General features: G+C 28.9%; 1 protein-coding gene across 1 annotated transcript; it reads right to left on the bottom strand.

The window, feature by feature from the left end:
• Window positions 1-18,283: 18,283 nt before the first annotated feature.
• On the bottom strand, window positions 18,284-19,894 carry LOC142333477 (uncharacterized). Its single transcript, XM_075380706.1, has one exon. It carries the CDS (start codon window positions 19,892-19,894, stop codon window positions 18,428-18,430), a length of 1,467 nt encoding a protein of 488 aa, XP_075236821.1. The 3' UTR covers window positions 18,284-18,427.
• Window positions 19,895-19,900: the final 6 nt, after the last annotated feature.

The raw sequence follows: 19,900 nt of genomic DNA, 5'->3' as shown, positions 1-19,900 counted from the left end.
CTTATGGATCAGGGGGTTATTCACAGTTTTAAAGTTCATTACAGGGGATTAATGCTTTAAAAAATTATTGAGAACATGGACAAAAAAAAAGAATTCCAAATGACGACGGTTTTAGACACTATCAGATTTATGAAGCGAGGTGTTCATTTGTTACTTTCCTCGATGGTTTTGGTAAGTTTTACTGCACACTTATTACAATTTTTTTTTTTTGGCCAATTCATTAAACGCTAAGTTTTGGGTTAAAAGCAAAACTTATTAGCGTCTAAAAATTATATTCCATCTAAATTTTATTTGTTAAGTCTATAATACAAAACACATCGATATATTATTTTAAAACAGCTTCTTCAGTATATTTTTTGTATTATGATAGGTAAGATCTTATCCATAAGAATAAATATTACCGTAAAGAATAATATTACCGCACTATAAAATTTTAAATTTGGAGTAATTATATAGGTTCCAAAATAAAGGTATAGAAAATGATTAAATATGAAATAGCTCACTTTAAAAATACTAACATTTTCTTCCACAGACCTTTTGGAGCAGATTATTGGTGTATTCTTCAGGGAAGTTACTAAAAATAGTTGTTAATGACAAATACATCTATGAAATATATTGCTCCTATTTGATTACATACTAGGTTTCACAAGCTAATTTTTTCAACAGGTGCCATTAACAACTCCACTAAAGAAGGTGCTACTAATTATCTACAAAATGTCCTATAGAAGAAAAAGTTCCAGAATATTTTGAAAACAAATCATTTCATATACTATTCAATGAAATATTCATCAAATGAGTCAATGCTAATCTGAAAAAATTATCTGCAATAATCTAAGTGCGTTTAAAAAAAATTCAAGTTTCATTTATGCCAAGGAGTAATAAAAATGAATGCATGCCAAACTAATTGTACATTTACAGACTCAATCTCTTTCAATCTAATCAAAAATTACGTCACTTGCAGAACATTTTACTCTTCCCACTTATACTATACATGACATTCATACATCCATTTGCATTCTTTAATTGCACATTAAGACATGCATTAATTAAAAGATAGTCTTTAGAAAAAAATTTGGTTTACACCATAATAAAATTTGTTCTTTCTGTATAATCTAGAGTTGCAATTTATTTTAAGAAAATCTACAATAATTAAAAGTTTATGATATTGCACTACAAACATAAAATTAACAATTTTTTGAGATAGTAGTGAAACCAGTAAACACATCATTGTGAGTGCTTTGTGTGTCTGAATTAATGTGTATTACATATTTACAACTTTATTTCTTTCAATTAGTAAAAAAATGCCTACAGTTTGTTTAAATCAACATAAAAATTTTTATTATGTATGTGGTGAAGTGACGCTCAAGTCCCATAAGCAAAACCTTACTCCTTAGTACAAAAGTGTTATGAATTTTATTTTGGGTGTAAAGTCAGGGACCAAACAAGGGCCTAGACACCACATATCCTGTTGTTTATTGTGTTCTAGGCGTCTCACTGCATGGAAAAATGGCACACGTATCGTGCAATTTGCTATCCCTATGATTTGGAGGGAACCCAAAGATCACTCTTCTGATTAACGGATTATGTCAAAATCAAAACATACAGTGGTGTACCCTAACTTACAATCTACAATGAGACCAGTTCCATACTGTGAAGAATTGCCCATACCATAGCCTCCAGAAGATATGACATTAGATGAAGAGAGCTCAGTCTGCTGGAAGTAAGGAAGAAAAAGTAACAAACTCTGGTGATACAACTTTTGAACAAAGCAGTTCATCTGAGCCTCATTTACAGACTCAGGAAAATCTTAACGATCTCATACAAGATTTTAAGTTAAACAGTCTGAACTGCTTACTTTCCAGCTAAAGGGATGGAATCTTCTTCAAAAGAATACAAAGAGAAGATATGTACTTATCGTAATCGTTATTCTGAATTTAGACTATTTTTCTGAAGAAAAAGACTTAGTGTTTTGTAATGACATTTCTTCTCTTATGGAGACACTTTGTAATAAACATAACCCAACAGAATAGCACTTGTTCATCGATTCCTCTAAAGTTAGTATAAAAGCTGTGCTTCTTCATAATGGCAATAAATTCCCATCAGTACCTGTGGCTCACTCTCCCAGTACGAAAGAAACATATGAAAACTTTAAATTTAGACTGGAAAAGCTTCAATTAGCAGTGTATGAATGGAATATTTAGGTGATTTATAAGCAATTGCATTTATTCTTAGTCTGCAGCTTGGTTACACAAAGTACTGTTGTTTTTTGTGCAAGTGGGATAATAGGGATAGAAAAACCATTTCATTAGAAAAAAATGGTCTAAACGTGAATCACTCATTCCTGAACAGAATGTGAAACATGACCCACTGTGTAATCCTAAAAAATGTTTATCTACCTCTGTTACATATCAAACTAGGATTAATGAAGAATTTCGTCAAGGCCAAGGACAATACTACTTAAGACGAAAAGTATCCTAAAATTCGTGATGCAAAAATTAAAGAAGGAATATCTGTGGGTCCACAAATACGATCACTAATGCATGATGAAAAGTTTGAGGAACTATTGAATCTACTGGAGGAAACAGCTTGGCAAGCATTCAAAAATGTTACTAAAGAGTTTTTTGGGAACTCAAAAAGTGGAAAATTACCATGATATTGTCAACGATCTTATAACATCATATAAAAATTTGGGTTGTAGTAGCACACTTCCTGCACTCATGCCTAGATTTCTTCCCAGAAAATCTTGCAGTGAGCGATGACCATGGGGAACATTTCTATCAGGAGATTTCAGCTATGCTAAAGAGGTGTCAAGGCAAATGGAATCCTAATATGCTGGCTGACTGTTGTTGGACCATCAAGAAGGATTCTCCACAGGTGAAATATAGTAGAAAATTGTCATTTCTTACTTTATAAGCGAGTCAAATGTTTAAATAGTGTGTAAAGAATGCAGAAAGTATTCAAATTTTTGAAATTATAAATGCCTATCTCTCGAAAATCTAGTATGACGAGGAAAACCAATATCTTACACACACTTTTGCCTTCATCATCTTGTCCTAGTTCGTAGCACTCACAACTGCAAGGGCAAAAACTGTTAATGCAAAAACATGAACCTCCAGCATCGTTCTAAATTACTGAAGAAAACTACTAAAACTTATAATCAAACACAGTATGAACTAAACTGATACAGCTTTATTCATTAATCTTAATTTAGAAACATCAAAATGGTCTCAGTCACGTAAATATTGTTAAATGAAACAGCAGCAAATTTTAATCTACAACTGCCCCCAAGGTTCACCATTCATTTATCACAAAACAAACTAAATGGGAACTCTTTTTCACCAACTGAATACATGGCATAGATGTGATTTTTTACTTTTATGGAGATGTTATATCTATGCCTGTTTTGTGTCTGGTTAATGCAAAATCCCCTAATGTATAATATGGGATTTATATATATATATATATATATATATATTATATTTTTTTTAAAAGCAATTTTTTTAATAACCATATGCCTCTTTATCAATACAAATTAATTTATATTTAATAAATCAACCCTAAGTACAGAACAATTGAATTAGGATGACTTATTTCATTATATAATAGAAGCGCTTACACGAATTTGATTCATTATCATCAGTTGTGTGTGTATACATATATATATATACACACAGACACAAAACCATCTAAAACTTGCAAAAAATTACAAAGATCAATTAAATTAACCAAGGCAAAAGTAAAATTGTAATAAAAACAGTAAAAAAGCTTTATTTTTATCTTTGTTTTAATTTTAATTAATTGATCTTTATATATATATATTACAAAGGATGCAGCTGATGATGCGAATCAAATTTGCAAAAGCGCTTCTGTTATGTAATGAAATAAGGGTTATCCTATTTCAATTGTTCTGTAGTTAGGGTTGATCTAACAGAAAATTGATATATTTATTTGTAGACTACATATAGTTACAGTCTACAAATAACTCATGGTATAATGAATAAATTTGGAATAATCCTAGTAATTTAGATATCAGTGTCAAATGTACTTTGCAATCTGCAGTAGTACTCACAGAATAGACCGATAACAAATAGTAATATAAAATGCAAAAATATTCAGTATGAAGCAAGTAAAATACAAATCAATCTGCTATTTTTTATCTCCCAATTCAATATAAAAATTTGAGTTTGCATCGTAAAATCCTTATTAAAAATATTTAATAAGGATTAGTTTTTATTTCATTAATAATTTAAATATTTCATCCAGTCATTACTGTTTCGACAATAAATTAACAAACATACGATTTAATAAATTGCTGATCATTATTTTACACAGAGGTAAAATAAAAAATACTTTGGAGAAATAATCTAGAAATAAAAAATACTAATAAAATTTAAACATTTAGAAAAAATATTAATTTTATAATTGAATCTAGTTTCAAAACCAGATACTTCCAAAATGTTGTTTTTTATTTATACTAGATGATTAAAAAACAACCAAGTCCTTAGTAAAATTGTCAGTTTGTTGCTAAACCAGATACATCCAATCCTCCCAGTTGACCTTGAATCACAGCCTGTTTTTAGCAGCTGCTCACATGGGCCTGTGAGTTAGGCTTATAGTGCTGTGCAATTTAATATTGACTGGGCATACTCTTTTGTTATTCATATTGAGAAACTTTGATTTAATTTGACAATAAATTTTCAGTTTATAAAATATGGCTACATATTTTATATTTTTCAATAAACTTTTTTCATAGATATGGAACTCATGGAGCGCCTAGAAAAAAAAACAGACTTGAGCGCAATAAAATTACTTATAATGATCAACATAATTTTCATGAGAAGTTTTATAAACTTGATAAAAATGACTCCCAAACAAAACAGAGACACAATAATTCTATTGTAAAATATACAGATGCCAGTATCCTAAAAGAAACCAGACTGTTAATAACACAAAAGGAGCTTGTTCTATGTCCATTAAATATTTTATATTTTGAAGTCTGTACAAGAGAAAAAGTTCAAGTGTGCCATTGTTATTAAAAAACAGAATTACTAATGTAATTTCAAAACTAGCCTTCTGCCTAGAGCTGAGAGGAGATAAAAAATTTAAGAAGGTATGAAGGGAAAATGAGATTCTATTTATAAATTTTAATGTCACTGAAATAACCATTATTGTCAAAGTAAGACGATGGCCAGTGTTTTACACCCAGACTTGAACATTAATAAAATGTGGTGTATGTACAACGTCGACAATGATGAAGCAATGACAGTCAGAGAGTTTTTCATCATATTTTTAGTATACAGTTCAACATTGGTTTTAGTAGGCCACATGTTGATAAATTTTCAACCTGTATTTCGTTGAAGGAAAAAATAAAGCGTCAGAAAAATATCATAACCGCTTGAAATACAAAGCCTTTTACAATCTATTGAAAGAAGAAAGGGAGAATATCTTTTAACAGTTTCTTTTGATCCCCAAAAAAATCTGGTTCTGTCACGCATCTCTGATGAAACTGCTTATTATTCGAGGTAATTATACAATTTCACAATTATAGTTAACGGCTCTAAAAGTAAACAAACAAAAGAAAATGTCTTCATGTATGAATTGGACAAACCAGATTATAATAACGGATCTGACGAAATAACTTTCCCAGCATTGTACCACGGCGTAACAAAACTTCAAATTCCAGATTGTGCCTGTAACAGTTGTGTGAAGAAAAACAAGGACACGACTGGAATGTTGTCTGTATGGTTTCTGAACTTTCCTCCCAAAAATGTGAAACAATTGCTACTAGTTTTCCCTGTAGTTGAAAATATACCTTGCAGAGTTGAAATGTCAATTTGCCTCAAGGTTAGGTACCATGGGGACGGGGGAAGCCCCTGTCAGTTTCTGTGCCGGCATGTATTATTGCATGGTGTTGGATTCGTGGGGGCAGTGGATGTTCTGATGGCAGACAGCTTTGGTAGTCTATGGATGTTGGCCTTAGGGTAGAGTTTCTATGTGATGAAGCTTTGGGGGACTTATGTTGTGGACGTTAGATTGGATTGAATGGTGATGTGTTTTAATGGATGATGGGTGTAGAGCAATCATATCTACCCTTGTAAGAGAGGAATTGTTAATAAAACATGCTCACCCATTTCAGGGAATTGGGAATTGGAGCCAAATGCCTCGTCATCTATATTTTGAAATATTATATCCATATTTTTGTATGTTATTTTATTTATTAGTGTTTTATTTTCTAAGGAGCGTTTATTTATATTTTATATTAGTTGATATGAATTAATTTTTTTTTGTAACTTGTGCTTTTAATTATTAGACCAGTTAATACAATTTTTTTTGTATTTTTTTTAGGGGAATGAATAATAATGGCAAGATGAAAGGTAAACAACATAAAAATAGATTAATGGAAAGGAAGGCCAGAGAGAATTTGGAGGCTACAGAAAAGATTTGTCATCAATTAGGGCTGTAGAAAAGCAAGTTTTTTGGGATCTTCAGGTACCTAGGAAGATGAAGAAACTGGCTAAAAAGAGCTCAAATGAGGAAGAGAAGACCTTGAGAATTTAACCTATTCTAACTTATTTATCAGTTAGAATAACATCTTTGTTTAACTGATAAACGAACACAGGTAGATGGGAGAGATTTGAATTTGCAAGAGATGGTGACTATCAGATAGAAAGTATTTCAAAGAGTACGGAGGGAGCAGTTACTTGAGGACGATAGTTGTTGAGTGACGAACCTTTGTATGTTGATGAAGATGTAAATTTTATTTTTGGGTCAGTTGAACTGTCCTGAGATTTTGAAAGTGAACGAATGGCTCAACATCTGTTCAAAAATACTCTACCCTAATACTATTTCTCAAGTAAGTCGCAATGCTGTATCATTTCATAATTTTAAAAGAACAGTTTTTTAGCTCTCTCGAAAAATTTACATTTTTGGATGTATTTGCTTTTGAAACTAGTCAATTCAAATAATTATGAGTGAAAATAGCTTTTTGCTTACGATGAAGTATTTAAAATGGTACATCATTTCTTTTAAAACCACTTATCTATAAATGCCTTATAATAATTTTGGTAAGCATGGCCCATTGGTGTAAGTATAAAGTTATTAATATACAAAAAAAACCACTTACCAACAATTGAATTCGAGGCATTCAAACTCTTTCGGAATTAAATTCCTTCTTCAGGAACTCCCTACACACAACAGTTGAGACCACCAAATTGACAGGAAATTCACGCTGACATAATTTTATAACATGTGACAACCATTATTTTTTAAGCAAATATGATTTTTTGTAATTTATATCTGAAGTTTTAATTACTGTTACTAAGAAGATGCATATGAGAGTTCCTGAAGATGGAATTTAATTCTGAAAACGCTTGAACACTTCAAATTCAATTGTTGGTAAGCGGTTTTTAAATATTAATTTTGATATAAGATTTCACATGAGTAAATTAGATATAGAATCCTGTATTTATTATTATTAAATCCTGATATTATATTATACTTATTTTGTTGTTATAAATGATTTTTATTTATAAATAAACATATACATTTACATTGAAAATATAGGAAGTAAAACTGCATGGCTTGACGAAGAAAAGTAAGCAAGGGAAAATGCTTTAAAAAAAGAAATAATCATTGTAAAAGGGACAATAGAATTTATTGTAATTTAAGAAGATGAAGTACATGATATTCAACAAACGATTTGAAAATTAGAAGATATATATATATATATATAACGTACCATGTACCTTTCAAAGAAGTGAAATAAAATCAAGAATAGCAATGGATAAGAAAATGTTGATCAGAAGAACAGTAATTATTATGTGTTTAAGATGTTGTTATAGTTGGGTATCTTATTAAGTTTTATGTTTGAAATGTACTTTTATATGAATGTGAAACATGGACAGTAAGATTTGGAGGACTGCTTGGAACTTATCATGAGATGGGAAAACACTGATTAAAACACTAATCTAAGAGTAGAGGAGAATGGGAACAGGCATGGTGCAAGGGACACCAAGAATAAGTACTCTTTCATATACTCACAATAAAATCAAAGAGACATAATAGCATGAAGTGAATATTTATTTACTATTTTTTAAAACATGTATTTTCTTCTAAAGAAATAAATGTATAAAAAAGTACACAAGGTCAAAATGGGTGAAAAATATTTTGAATGAGAAAATAATTTTTAAGATTCTTCTTTTGTATGTCTTTACCTAGTAACCTAAAGAAAACATTAAAGTAACACTAAAGTCTACTTAAAATGCAGTTTACAAATATAATGTTTAAGGAAACTTGCAAATATCACTGGTTTTACTAAAATGACCATAATGAATTTATTATCAAACTGATAGTCTGGGTAATGTAAAAACAGTAAGTAAAAGATGACATTTTAGGCTCAAAATCTTTGAGGGAATATAATTCTGTGAAAGAACCAAGTTGATAGCTGCAGTAGGTACAGAAAAAATTGATAATATATATTGCACAGTGACATAATCCCTTTTACATCATGTACATCTCTCTTTTTTCGCTTTGCTACAGTTGGGGATTAAAAATTTATACAGAAAGAAACCACAAAAATTTAATTAAATTTTTTTTTTCATTAGTTTTAATACTTGGAAACAGTAACGAGCAAGTGTTTTAGCTACTTGTGATACAAATCATCGACAATACATATATTGAATTAAACGTAAATATTAATAAGTAACAACATTAATTGAATCTCTATTCTAAAAACAAACCTTATCATAAACAGTCTTAATAAATGTATTTAAATGTTATTTTATAAACAAGGGGCAACTGAAATGTAATGCACACTGGAACGTAAAGGAAGAATGTTGTACAAAGTGACGTGCTGCTGTATTTTATTTTCATTTCCCTATTACTAACATATCAAAATTCATTTAACCATGCACTCTCATTTTCTGTCAGTTGTCATTGTTATGTGGTCAAATACACCTTCTATGCCAGCACATCTAAAACAGCAAGTAACAAACGAAATTTAACAACAGAAAAAGTGAACGGTAGTGACATTTATTGTAATCTTAAAAGTTATTTATGGTGATGAAACTGTTAATGAAGGACTGTGAGGAAAAAATTAGCACCCTGTGGTTCTTTTCTTAATTAATGAGGGTTTTTTTATTTTTCCAGCTACGAGTGACTGCATTACATTTCAGTCATCCTTGTAGATATACATTTCAAAGGCTCTAGAATAATAAAGAATAAACCAGATTAAAAAAAAAAACAAAAAAATATTCACTAGTAATACAATTATCTATAACAAATGAGTTGCATAGTAGTAGAACCTGTATTTTATACAACATTGGACTTTCTTTCTTTCAACTAGTGGGGGTATGAATACAAATACTGCTTCCTGTCAAAACTAGATTATATAAGTGGTTAGAACCTATTTGATAGATTATTACAAAGACGAATTACACATTTTGAGTGAGAACCAGAACATTTCCTTTTTATTGCAGCAAGTTCACTTTATTTTCTTGCAAATCACAATAGAACTCTCTGTTGATTGTTCATTGTTCTTCCAAATAAACGAAATAAATTGGGATTCTATAATCTATAACACCGTTAGCATCATTTTACCAGCTGATGTGTAGGGTTTTAAATTTTTTTCTTGGCAGGCAAACTCAGCTGTTTTCATTACATATTCTGAAGTTTGGATTCCAGCTCATAATGATGAATTCAAGTTACATCAAAGTCATTTTGGTATAAAAACCATTACTTTCTGTTAAAAACCATCATTTAAGTTCCGTACAAATGTGAATTCAGGTGTCTGTGATTTTGAGTCGACCTTCTCATCTTGAACCCACCTTAAATATCTTTTGTGATAATTGAGCTTATGGATAATGGAATAGTCAGTGTTGATGTGAGTACTACTAATTTTTTTGTACTGTCTATGCAAATAAGATCATTAATGTAATTTTGCAGTCGGAACTTCCACCTGTGTTCTACTATGATGAAATCAGTGACACCTTGTTCTACCAATCTATAATTATCTAGATTATACAAAATTCCATTGATATTTTACTCTATGATTTTTTAGGATGACTCCCTGAAATGTTCCATAAGTAGAGAATGTAGATTATTGAATACCAGGTATGGTACTGTATAAATTTCCATTACAGTAACTACACATTTGTTTCCATTTTTGACCTACACATTCATAGATCAATCCAGCTGTTCAATAAGGAATGTAGTAAGAGTATGGTGTGTATAAATTTCAAATAAGTTTTGAAAATATAAAAAATTCTATTCAATACATTGCAGTACCTTATATTTTACAGCAAAAAACAATATTAATTTGTCAAACAGAAAGGGATACACCTACTTTTTGCTTTGAATCATGATCCAACCTTCCTTCTGATAAAGTATGTATCATGACAAGATGGTAAAATACTTATTTACTAAAGAGGTAATTCCTCTATGCAATATTTGTTCCTTTTCTCTATCATACCCAGTTCCTAATCCTTCAATGATTTCTTTCAGCCACTGCCCTGGCATCTTTTACTACAGGAACCACAGCAGAATCAGATACAGCTTCTTTATTTGGGTTCCTTACTAGCACCTCTGGTGCAAGGCCTCTTATCTCCGATTGAAAAATTTAAATCCAAGATGGATGTAAAGAACTCTCAGATATCAGATGGAAAGAACCGAGGTAAAAGTTTCTTTCTCAGAGAGCAACAATGCCCACTATATAACTAATCCCTTTGATGAACAAAGTGATAGTGTCCCCTTCAAGAATGAATCTCTTACGATTTATATATTTATTTTTTCTAAGGATTGACTGCCTCATGTCAAATTCCCAGCAATTATGCCATTCAGTAATGGCAACAAAATTATAACGTTTATAAATTTTCCTTGTTTATGTGATACTGGCCAAACCAGTTTGACTAGATCGAGTGATATATTCAACAAAACTAGTTTTGACATCAAATTAATTTTAGCCTAATTTTTTAGGCTGTATTGGTTTGGCCTAGTCAAATTTTCAAATGCGAGTGAGAATAAAAAAAGATTTAATTTATCTGAAATCCTTTTATCTGTTACATACATGAATTATGACGACACTTGGAATTACAAAGAATTAATTTTTTTAATAGATATTGCATGATGCACTTTTAAAACAAGTACAGTGAACAAAAACTTAATTACCTCACCATCAACCAATTTCTGAACACACACATCAAATCACAATCAGAAAAAAGATATTAATAAAATTTCAGTCATCTATATCGGGCAAAATAATTTTATTGCTGTACAATAATAATCACATAAAATATTTTCAGATTCCTTGTTCTCATCCTAGTTGATATCCAGAATAATTCTATGAAGATCTCTTCATCTATATCTTTTGGGAGTTCTGAATTTTTTGTGAAAGTGTTAAACAAACTTAGTTACCTTACAAAGCACTGAATCTAGTCTTGTAAAGTAACTATTTTATGCCTGAACTGAATGTAGTGCCGACCTCTTCTGAACGATTTGTCCAGCAGCTGAGCATGCTTTCAAGATCTTGGTTAACTCTTTCTACAGTCTTGGCTCTGGCTATGTATTAGTTTTTCATGTACTATTTTTACCTCCAGCCATAAAAGTGCAAGTTCTGACTACACATAATTTATGAACTTCCATCATCATCATCAGATTGCATGATAATTTTTTAGCTCCAAAAATATTCCATTCAAATGATCACAGAAACTGTATCCTGTAAATAGACAACTGTAAACTCAGTAATATGCACTAGACTGAGGTGTAACCCAACTGGAGCAGAATTTAGTGGCATTTGAGGGGACAAAATAGTTTATACCAGGATATAACTACTATATTCTATTAGTTTAATCTTAAGATGAATCATTTTATGCGACAAGTAGGATATATTAATTTCACTTAATTTGATTTAGAACAAATTAAACCGATTAGGGGGATCAGGCTAAACAAGTTCATTCAATAAGCATTACAAATAATACTTTATCCTAGTCCTAACCGATTTGTCCAGAAATCAGGTTTGGCTGGTGATATATACACAAACTTACTTAACATTATGTTTATTCTGTTATTGAATTAAATATTAATTTTAAAATTTCAATACAAAAACTGCTTTCTCTTAATTTAAAAGGATCCATTTGTATACTCATGGTGAGAAATATCTTTGTATACTCTACTGAAAATATCTAGTAAATGAATAAAAAATCTGATTGTAAAAATTGATTAATTTCTAATATAAATGTCTATGGCAACCTAGAAAAGATTACTTGCTATAATTTGTAAATCACAGATACACATTTGTGGGCAGATACAGTAGTACATATGTCCACATTAAAAATCAATTGTCAGAATCATTTATAAATACAAAGCCCAGATCATACTACAATAAAAAAGATTACTACTATGATGGAATGGTACATGAGAACTAGAAATGTTGATTGTTTTGAGATTCTTCCACAACAGTTAAAAAAAAAAAAAAAAATGTATATTTTATGTTAGATCTGCGGTTATTTTTACATAAATGCAGTATTGAAGTGGGCTTTGCATTTATAAATGATTCTGACAATGATTTTTAATATGGACATATATACTACTGCATCCTGCCCACAATTTGTCCCGTAAGTAGTTATCTTTTTAAAACAAAAAATCAAGAATATATACTTTTGGTCCAAGGTTGGATATCATACAAATCCTGCCCCAATGCTACAAAAACAATTAACGATTAAATTCTGTTTTTATTACAGTCTGGTTAATCCCAAGATGAAAAATAATCATTTTTTTACTATTAGATATTACTACAATATAAAAAATAAATTTTAAAAATGGCACAGTAAATTAATTTACCGGTACAAAAAATCAATCTTACAATGTTTAGCTAATTAATTAAAAACTAACAAATCTAATATCTCCATTAAATTAATATATTATACATAATTAGGAAGCATCTATTAATTAATTACATCACTTTTTTAAGAATGAGGTATACGATGCAAAAAAGAAGCTCAAAACAAGCAAATATTCAAAATATTAACAAAACTTTTTTTACAGAAAATTAATAGCTCAAAAACTATTTATTAATTTAAGTAAAAAATTACAAAAGAAATTATCAATAAATACTGACAAAAATTTATTTAGAAAAAAATATTTTGTAAAAACTCATCAAGAAAATTATTATCGATGCATAATGATGGTAGTAAAAACTGAAAATAATTCAGAATGTATATAATTTAAAAGACCTGAAAGACAAAGATAAAATAAAATGATGTAAACATGTATATAATTTCAAAAACAAGAGGAAAAATGAGATTCAATTAAATGAAAAAAACTCTACTTAAGTTTTACCTACGATTTTAATACATGTTTATTATATAATGTTCATATTAACATATATTTGCAGTATAGAGTTAATGAAGATTTACTTCGGACCTTTTCTTTTTATAGTTACATGTTTCCAGTAGCTCGATCCTTTTCTTCATCTGTACTGCTGCTATGATATGCAATTTTACAGCCTTTGTCTTGGAATGGCTTTATTATTAAAATTTTGAAAAAAATCATAAAACTCCTAAAAATATAATTTTAATATATTTTTCTTATTTTAATACATGCTTTCTTTTTATAGAAAAATATAATCAAAATTTGCCTAAAACTATGAAAATAAAAAGAATATTTTAATTTTAACTATTTAATAATATTTTAGGTAAAACTTCACAACTAAAAAAATACTGCAAACACTAAGTCTTAGATATCTTTGAATTCTTTTTAAACAGCAAAAATAAGTTCATACAATCTGTATAAATAGTATATTTTCACTTATTTTTGGTACACAAACAATTTTTAATATAATTATTTCCTACATTATAATAAATTACATGTTTTTTTTCTTATTTCTGGTAACTGTAGGTTTAAGTTCGATTATAATTATCCTGCTCTTTTTATTGAAAAATACAATTTTATGGCATAAAAAAATAAAATAAAAGTACTGGGATTTGAACCTGGAATCTACTGAACGAGAAAAAAATACTACCCACTCTATACAGGTGAGCAGGTTATGTTTTTGTGAAGTGACTTTTTGTAATATTTTTTACATCTGCAAAACATTCTTATAGCTGTTATTAAAATACAATTAACACTAAACCAGTTTAGTTTAAACTACAAAGATGTAAAAAAAACTAAACAAACAGATAAGTACACAAATACAAATTTTCTCATAGCAAATTCTGGATTGCTTAAAATTATTATTATTTTTTTTTAATTTAAACTTTTTCATGAAGTTCTATTTTTTGTAATTTTGAGATAAGCATTTCTCTTAACTACAATGTGGTCATGTCTAAAAACAGGAAAAAACTAACTGAAAAATATTTTCAGTTTTTCCCCTATATAAAACTTATTCATACTCATTCCTTAACAGCTGATAAGGAAATATTACAATAATAAAATAAAATATTAGCTAATATTACACTAATAAATAGTTTTTGACACTTTTTTTTATTGTTCTAATATTATTGACTTTTTATAATGAATTCAAAAATGCAATCAAAACTTTCCTTCACCCACATTTTTTGTATAACATATGTACATAAAACTGTAAATGATTTCTAACAGAGGGTGGGGTACAAACATAAAATTATGAAGGCAATAACTGTATATAATTTACTATAGGTTCTAACCTGTCAACACAGAACATTTTTAGTCATACATGCACCAGTATTGTTTAAACATTCACAGTGTGTGCACATTACATCAAGTGTGCTGCATTTGTGAATAAATATGCTAAGGAAGTACACAAACGATCCATAAAATATCTGTTCGTGTGGGGAATTGACATTTAAAGAACAACAGAGTGTGTCTCCACTACATGAAAATTGTTATATTTTGGCTGTAACATTGGGGATCAAGATTTGAACGGGAACCCTCACATCTATTTTTTGTCCTTTATGAACTGTCTTGAACTGAGCTTGGGGGGCAATCTGCAGATGAGTTTTGCCATATTGGTGGTGTGGTATGAACTCAAGACCATTTGTCATTCTATTTTTCCATAATACAAAGATAAAAGGAATAAATAGTTAATCCAGACACATAGTGCAGCACCTGAATTTATCATCTGCTGTATGGCCAGTTCCTCATGATGAAAACTTACCTGTACCACATCTTACAACACATTTAATTTTATAAGATGGAATTGGATTAAAGATAACCCCTGATAGTTCAACATGAGGAGCAAGATGATCTTACTGAAGTAGAATCCTCTTCCCATGAACATCATTTGATAACTCAAAGTGAGTTAAACAACCTTGTTCAAAATTTGAAGTTGTCAAAGAAACAAGGGAAGCTTTCGGGAACTCTGATTAAAGGCTGGAATCGTTTCCACGCCAAGACTAAAATGTGTTTTTGTAATGGTCAAGGAGATTTAAGATTTATATTCTGAAAAAATAGTAGAGTACTGAAAAGGTACTATTACAGATGCACTTCATAATGAATCTAATTCTACAGAATGGAAGACTGTTCGACTAATTTAAAGCTTATCCTTTTGGACAATGGCAACAAATTTCCTTCTGTGCTTCTACCTCAGCTCAATATAAAATTATATGGTTTCAAAATCTTTGTTAGGTGTTTGATAAAAATTGTACTGAATTTCATTATTTGAAAAAGTACAATGAGAAGAACTTTTAAACCAAGTTGAAAAGTGAGCACGAAGGTCATTTGAAAGTGTTGTGCAAAAGAAATCATAAATCCTCCAACTTCTGTGTCACTGTGGGTAAATTATTAAGTCATACAAACATGTAAAAATTCATTTCTTACATTCACACCTGGATTTCTTTCTACATAATCTCTCTACAATCAGCAATGAGAATATATATAGTGAATGGGAACGCTTCCACCATCTAATTTTAATCGTGGAAAACAGGTACCAGTGTAACACAAAAGGAAAACAATAACCACATTTTAGGTACACTGAATAATATTCTACATATTTGTAAATTTTTATAAATTTCTTTTCGATTTTACCTATGTATCACAAAACAAAAATGAACAGAAAATGTTCTATTACATTTGCAGATCTTGTTCCTTGAGCCAGAAAAATGTTTAATTTTCTTCTTCACTGATAAGATATAATGAAAATACATTGCTAGCTTCTTGGGTTGACAAACAGTTCCACAAAATTATACACATCTTAAATAATGCTGGGACATGTAAAAAATATTACAATTTTTAACTTCACCAAATGGCACTACAAATAATGGGAAAATAAAGGTTTACTTAGAAACATATATAGAAACACTGTGTGATAACACACACACACACACACACACACACACACACACACACACACACACATACACATACACAACATATCATTACCAGCAATTATTAATACACAAATATTGTCATGGATTTGTATGTAATACATTTTTTTATTTAATATCATACTATTTAATATCATACTATTTATATAGTTAACTATGATTACTTTTCATTATTATTAATATAATTCTCATAATAAATCTTAGTAATATGACATAATATATTAAAAAAAAACTTAAATTCATAACTTAACAATAAAATTAACCTTATTTAAAAAAATAAATAATTTTTTCTTTTAAATCTAAATAAACACTAACAAAAATGAAAAATGTAATTAATTATGCTATAATAATTAACAAATATTAACAGTTTTAATATAAAAACATGAAACTATTCGAAGAGAGAAAATAAAGATATTATACAATTGCTAATTTTACTGTTCTATTGACAGAAATAAAAAATTTGTTACAAAATATACTTTAATGGCACATATCTATTGCAGACTGAAATTATTGGTGAAGATTTTTTTTTCCTTATGGTACATATACTTTTTTGATAAGGTTTATTCCTATATCAAAAGATGGATCTATAGAGTTCAGTTTTTGTCATTCTGAGACTGGAATGGAATGTAATATAAAATTAAATGTATTAATGAAGTAAGGTAGATTGGAAATTGGAAAGTAAGGCATCGAATTCAAATGTAAAAATTAGAAAAATTCTTGAAACTCCTATCGTCTCAAATCTAAAACAGGTGAGAGTTGACAATGAGCACATTTTTTACACAAAACTCTAACAGTGACATGTAGGAAAGTAAAGTTGAAGCAATTGCATATCGAAGTTTACATCTTTCTTTCTCGCATTTGTTAAGCGATGATTTCTATGCGTTAATGGCAGTTGGTTGTCTGTTCTAGTGAAAACTCATCACTTGTGTTGTGATGATTTTCCGGTTCAAAGACATTGTTTTTTCCATATCATATCTATATACCAATGTCTTAATTGCTAGTTATTTCTGTTGGCAAGAAAATTTCTTATTGATTGCACAATTCAAAATACCTTCATAATCACCAGAGAAAAATGTTTTGCTTCTTTCTGAACATATCTCTTATTCCACATTATTATATTTTTATAGGCTTGTTTCTGATATATCTTTTCTAGTTATATTTTTTAAATTTAATTTTTTGGAATAGCAGGGGAGAAAAGTTTTAGTGCAATCAATGAAAATCTTAGCGCATCTGTTTTTCGTATTAACAAAATAACACTTTCCAATATCTTGTGTTATTTTTTAAATTCCTATTTTTTTTTTAAATAAAGGAACGACTTGCTGGAAAACAATAAGTAAGCAATGATCAGTTCAATTGAATGAATGAACAGAATATGACTAATACACAGACACTTAAGAACAGATTAATTATAGAATATATTGACAGTTAATAGTACAAACTAACCTCCATTTCTTTTTATAATTTTTAATCGATTTAAAAGAGAAATATCTGTTTTGAATTTTTATCTTAATTTTCTCAATTCTAACATAACACATTAACAATGTAATTAAAAAATTAAAATTAATAAATTAGCTTCAAAAATTGTATGCAATACTAGCAACTTACGATGTCCAAAACAACCAAAGACTAATAAAAAAATAATAAAACTAAAGAAATTTAATAAATTAACTTTTAAGCATGATGTACTAAAATTATTTTAAAAAAATTAAATGTTTTAACAATATATAGTAAACTGTATTTTCTGTGGAAATTTTATAGGTTAAAAAAAGGGCTCTAAATGTCGAAAATACATTAAAACCTAATAATACATGGTAATTTTCTAAATGGTAACACAAGATTCATTTAAACAAAAAATAAAATTAGATATAAATAAATGATTAGTAACTAAACAAATCTAATAACTAATAATTCTATTAATATAAAAATAAATTAATAAAGAATTTAATCACATTTATAGTTTTAATATACATAAATTGCATGCTATCAAAATCAAACATATAACACAAGTAATAATGAATTAGTACATAGATAATCTAAGATATGATGTCTTAATACATGATATGTAATATAAAAAAATTAATGAATATTATTAATAATGAATGAAAAACTGAATTGTTTTAAAGTGAAAAAATTTAACCTACGCAACAAGGATTTAAACTGTGCTTTTTTGATTTTTCATAACGTCTAGTTGTACGGCTAAGATGACAGTTATCAAGATCATTGTTAAATACAGCCATATCAGTGCTACCGTAACAACTTAATGATTCTTTACTGCTCGTATTTGAATTATTATGTATATTTTTCATAGGTCTGGATTCTGTAACAGATTTCGTACTACGAGTTATCTTATCTTTGCTTCTAGTACCGCTATCTTTTCTCCACCAAAATAATTTAAAACCCTTCGACGGTTTAGTTCTGTTTAATACAGAATCACTATAACTTTTACCACCAAGAACATCATCATTAGTTTCTAATGAGCTACGACGTTTTTGTTCACGGAAACAAATCTTTTCTACAGTAACAATATTTTTAACACAAGGTGTTTCAATTTCTCTGTAATTTAAATTAACCGATGTATCATCACGATTAGAAGTTTCAAAATTTTCATTTCCTTTTTCATTAATATTAATCGCCGATTCATCATCCACATAGTTAGTGTAGACACCAGAACTATTAAATTTTTCATCGCTAATTATATTACTACTACAATCATGTTCTAAATTATCACAAACTATGCTATCGCTAACAGAAATTGTATCAGATTCGATGGCATTATTAATTAATTCTATGTACGTTGAACTTTTTTCCTCTACCTCAGTCGTACAACTGTCATCGATATGTGAGAATGTATTATTGCTGTAATCATCATCGATATTTAATTCCATATCGTCACAGTTTGATAAACTTTTATTAATATTTTTATTATGATAATATATAGTTTCATAAATATCTTCGCTTAATAAAAGATCACTATCCATATCGATTTCTGTAATTAACGATTTAACTTCTGTTTTACTAATTGGAAATGAGTTTGACGTAATATTTGATGCGACATTTATGTAAGTATTATCTGCACTGTTATTATTATCGACTAATAAATTAATATTATTATTTTTAACATTAGTTGATGATGATGATGATTTAAAATTAGCTCTGGTATCCGCAACAGGATCAGCATAATGTAAATATTGTTCAACTGATTTGACAAAATTTTCATTACCGTCAGGTACATCAATATTTATAAGTGGCAAATCAACATTATCGCTAACCGAATTCATAATTTTATTTAGATATTTCTCATCGATCAAATAATCATCGTCCTCACAGTCAGAATCTATTATGAAATCTGAATCATCATACTCATCGTACATACAATCAGATTCACACTGATTCGCATCGTTATTAAATTCATAAATACTACCCAACATGCAATCTAAATCTTTATTATTACTATCCAAAAGTGCATTAGCATTATTACACAACAGTGAATTATCAGTCTGTGATGAGGTATTAATGATATTAGTGATGTGGATGGTACTGTTTTTGGGATTAATTTTTTCATCATTATTAATAAGAAAATCATTATTGGTATTTTTCATTGAAAT

Source organism: Lycorma delicatula, chromosome 12, assembly GCF_047948215.1.
Source record: "Lycorma delicatula isolate Av1 chromosome 12, ASM4794821v1, whole genome shotgun sequence".
In the NCBI taxonomy this organism is placed as follows: Eukaryota; Metazoa; Arthropoda; class Insecta; order Hemiptera; family Fulgoridae; genus Lycorma; species Lycorma delicatula.
The sequence above is the reverse complement of the archived record's forward strand: the minus strand, read 5'-3'. Positions and strand labels throughout refer to the sequence as shown.

Excerpts from the sequence above, each read along its gene's own strand:
- LOC142333477 (XM_075380706.1), bottom strand. The coding sequence starts at position 19,894 with ATGAAAAATACCAATAATGATTTTCTTATTAATAATGATGAAAAAATT.